Source organism: Cyprinodon variegatus, unplaced genomic scaffold (genome assembly GCF_000732505.1).
Source record: "Cyprinodon variegatus isolate N-32 unplaced genomic scaffold, C_variegatus-1.0 Scaffold58, whole genome shotgun sequence".
Taxonomy (NCBI): Eukaryota; Metazoa; Chordata; class Actinopteri; order Cyprinodontiformes; family Cyprinodontidae; genus Cyprinodon; species Cyprinodon variegatus.
This window is the reverse complement of record NW_015150511.1, coordinates 947,561-951,920: the sequence shown is the minus strand read 5'-3', so window position 1 is coordinate 951,920 and position 4,360 is coordinate 947,561. Positions and strand designations below refer to the sequence as shown.

Here is a 4,360-nt window from a genome sequence, read left to right as displayed (position 1 = left end):
CATTAAAAATAATTACAATTCATTCATTTTTTTTTTTTTCATTAATTTCAGTCATTTTTATGGGATTTCGGTGTAACAATCAACATATACCGAAAACCGTGAACCGAACCGAACCGTGGATTTTTGAACCGTAATATTTATCAAACATTATACTGGGCAAGTAAAAAAAAAAAAATAGGGCTGGTTTCATGAATAAATCAATTAATAATCACAGTTATGGAGCAAACTAATTTCAGTTGAGAAACTGCATTGTGACACTAAAAGACGGGAAACAATGTGACGTCTTGCTTTGTTTTTTGTTTTTTTGTTTTATTGTTAGAGGGGTTTATCGAAGTCTTATTTAGAGGCAATAAACTCAAAAGCAAACTCCTGTAGAAATACGGGAATCACTCTTTTTGGAAGTGTAGAGGCTGGCTGAAAAGATGGCCGTTGTTTATTTGCGTGAGGAGGAGAAATAACCGGATATGCACAGAAAATGCAAAAATCTAAAAGCTGAAAATGTTGTTTACCTCATTTTATTCTCCAGCAGCTTTTAAACTTTAACAACAATGAAATGAAATTGATTTTTAGCATTTTTAAAGCCATAACCTTTTAAAAACCAGCAGCATCTCGAAGGAAATGGTCTCTTTCTCCTCTCATTTAGGAGTGAGCGGGTTCTAATAAGCCTTGAGCTGAAGATGTCTGACCATTTATGATGTAATAAAGAACAAGACGCCATCAGGAATCTTTCTGGTTATTGAATAAATGCTCATATTTCTGCCCCTTAGGACATATTTGCTGTAGCGGTGTCCCTCATCACGGGGAAGATTGTTTACATCTCGGACCAGGCTGCCTCCATCCTGAACTGTAAGCGGGAAGTTTTCAACAATGCTAAGTTTGTGGAGTTCCTGACGCCGCAGGATGTCAGCGTGTTCTACAGCTTCACCACGCCGTACCGCCTCCCCTCGTGGAGCATGTGCACCGGAGCAGGTATGTGGAGAATGGAGAAGCTTTCTTGCACCGTGTACTTAGATCATACGTTCCTAATGCCAAGAGAAAGCACGTTGCAAATCCACATGAAACACAACCCAGCGAGCACCAAACACCCACATGCTAATGAACACATTGCATGTAATTAATTAGCGGGATCATTTACATATTTTCCAGCACATCCACCTGTCCCATCTAAACTGCTAACGCACTCTTAACCGTAGATGGGGATAAAATGTTAATATTGATGCTGAGCAGACTGGAAGCGGTGCAGATAATCATTTGTTGACACTTTCTTTCCGTCCGTTCCTCAGAGTCGTCTCCCACGGAGTGCATGCAGGAGAAATCCTTCTTCTGCCGCATCAGGTGAGCCACAGAGACCGCCGCTGCTCTGATCCATAGTTTCCTGCTCAGAACAAACTCTTAGTCAGAGCAGAGGAACACTGGAGGAGGAGGGGGACTCTAAATCTGCTCCCCCTCCTCCTCCAGTGACCTCCGCTTGGTATAATTTCTGATTTTTATGTAGTAAATAATGAGGGTATAAAAATTGGATCTATACAGACGTATTAAATGAGCTGTGATTGAGTGGAACTAGTTAGAACCGTGTGTCTATGTTGCAGTGGGGGGAAGGAACGGGAGGGGGACCTCCAGTACTATCCTTTCCGGATGACGCCCTACCTGATGAAAGTCCAAGACGCGGAGCTGTCGGAAGAGCAGTTCTGCTGCCTCCTGTTGGCTGAGAGGGTGCACTCTGGTTACGAAGGTTAGAACTTAGCTCTACAGGCTATTTTTTATCAATACGTTTAAGTATTTTCCAGATATTTAATTTTGTACATTCTGTGTGCTAACTAGCTCTGTTGTGACCAGCAAACTTCCCCAATTGTTTAGCCTGTCATCCGATAATTCTTGTCAAATTTAAGGCAACTTTTGGCAAATATATAAAGGAAATTATATTTTCTTCAAAGCTAAATAGCACTTCTGGATAGATGCTAACTGCATTTCGTTGCTTGTACTTGTGACAGTGCAATGACAATAAAGTTGAATTCTATTCTATTCTATTCTATTCTAAAGAAAAACACTCGGCTTCAACGGCCAGCGTATCGAACCGATTCTGACGGCTGAGTAAAGTCACATCCATTTTGTTGCCAAATAACTGATTTTCCGAATTTGGACATTAGCATAAAAATGAGAGGTTGTTGCCCTGTGCAGATTAGCTGCTAAAAGAGCCGCTTGGGCTCAACTTTGAGCTAAAATCATTGCGCCGTGCTTCTGATTGGAGGAAGTGGACGTCTGTTTACAGTGCAGGCGCAGCGTGGTTAGGGTAGCTGCTTCCTGGAAAGGCCGGATCATAAGTAAATATTCTCTAAAGGAGGAGGGGCTGCAGCTCAGGCTGCAGAACTCATGAGGATTACTCAGAGATGTAAGAATGAAGCAAAATAACTCTTGATTTAAGGTTTTAATGAAGAAATAAATGGCATTACAACAGTTGAAACCTTTTGCAAGATATAGACTCTTTAAGTGTAACCGTAGCTCATGTGAAAGTCCAAATATTCTCTGTTCCTCCTTTTATTCCATGTCCTATTAGTCCCTATACATATATATCCGATGCTAGCTGCTGTTTTATGTTTGATCAGATTAAACAGATGTGGAAGCCTCCTGCTTTGAAAACATGTATATTAGCATTTAAGTGACTTTTAAACTTTAAATTTATGGTCGTTTTCTCTCTGCTCAGCTCCCAGGATTCCTCCAGACAAGCGCATCTTTACCACCACACACACCCCTAACTGCGTGTTCCAGGATGTGGATGAGAGGTGGGTAGACTGGAGCCGGTCTATGAACGGCCGTGTTGTTGTTGCTGTGCGGCTCCGCAGTAAAGCAGCTGTTTGTGTTCGTCCATCAGGGCCGTGCCTCTGCTGGGTTACCTTCCTCAGGACCTGATTGGGACTCCCATTCTGCTTAATCTGCACCCAAGCGACCGGCCATTAATGCTGGCTGTGCATCGCAAAAGTAAGCAAAGCTACATTTTCCTTTCTGAAACTGGGATGATGCAGCTTATGTCCTAATTTTTAAATCTAAACAGGTTACATTTTCTTTAAAGAAGTGTATTTTCCCTTGGTTGAACAGATAAATAAGACTATTTGCCAATGGAATAATATTTACATTTAAAAAAAGGAGAAAAACAACTTAACAAAAACAAATAACAAAATTGTTATTTCAATTGCAAAATATCTAATCTAATGTTGATTTAAGGGCAAAAATACTGTTTCCATCTGTGGATGTTCTTATTTACCTCCTCAATTCAAGGACAAATATACTTTTTAAGAACTTCTTGCTTATTTTTAGATCTGTTTTTGCTGTAGGAAGGAGTTTTAGTGGAGACTTTGTCAATTCTCACAGCAGAGTCAACTGTTTTCCTTCATCTCAAAGCAGTTTGTGGTTGACGTGACTCTGATGACTGAGAATTTGTGGGATTTTTTTCCTTTATTTTCCCTTAACTCCAGCAGATAAGAAAATATGCCAGTGGAATAAAATGATTTACTGTATAGGATCTTTATTTATCGCCATCTAGAGTAAAACATCTAGTTTAATTATTTTAAAGACAGAAATGCTCATTCCATTGGCAGCTCATCCTATTAAACTGGCAAATACTCTTATTTGACATTTTTTCTTCATTTTTAAATCCGTGTTAGCAGCGTATGAACAAGGGCAAGATGGTACTGTGAAGATGACACATGGTTCTCAAATATTTGACAAACAGATAATGAATCATGAGGGGCGCAATAAGGCTGGGGGGGTAGAGCAGGTGCTCCATGTGCAAAGGCTATGCTCCTCGCCGCAGTTATCTCCGTTGTCCTCCTCTTCTCTCCCTGCCCTTCCTTCTGTCCAGCTACTTGTTGACGAAATGTCCCAAAAAAGCTTTGATAAGCTGCATTAGAAACAAATGCCTCTGAATTCATCTAGGTCCAGACTCATAATCTAAACCTGTTTTCTACACTTTTCTTATGGTTGTTTCTGGGTTTTTGTACCAATCAGTTACAATGTGACAAATATTATCAAAGTATTCCAAAAAAAAGTTAAAAACTGGACTTTGTTTCCAAGTTTGAAGACGTTTGTCTTATGATCCAGGAAGCTTTTTCAATTCACAATGTCAGAAATAGAGGTCAGTTGCTTTATACAGTAGCCTGGTTTTGGCTTAGAAAACATGCAAATTGAACCGGATGAATGGGTCCACCCCTTCTGATTAAGGTTGTTTTAAGGAGCGTAAAGGAAGCCATCTGTGTTAAGAAAGAAAAACCAACCTTAAAGGCATACTATGCAACATTTTTCAGTTAATTAATGTGTTCCATAACGTTTTGGATGATTAAATGAGTCATTTCAGGTTGAACAAAGG

The 4,360-nt window shown here is 39.9% G+C and overlaps 1 protein-coding gene across 1 annotated transcript in view; it reads left to right on the top strand.

Moving 5' to 3' along the window:
• Positions 1-4,360, top strand: part of per2 (period circadian clock 2) — a 26,818-nt gene that overhangs the window by 10,175 nt on the left and 12,283 nt on the right. The window contains exons 6-10 of the mRNA XM_015371465.1: positions 768-969; positions 1,284-1,335; positions 1,590-1,732; positions 2,702-2,780; positions 2,870-2,976. Coding sequence (XP_015226951.1) covers positions 768-969; positions 1,284-1,335; positions 1,590-1,732; positions 2,702-2,780; positions 2,870-2,976 — 583 coding nt within the window. The remainder of the gene's footprint in view (positions 1-767; positions 970-1,283; positions 1,336-1,589; positions 1,733-2,701; positions 2,781-2,869; positions 2,977-4,360) is intronic.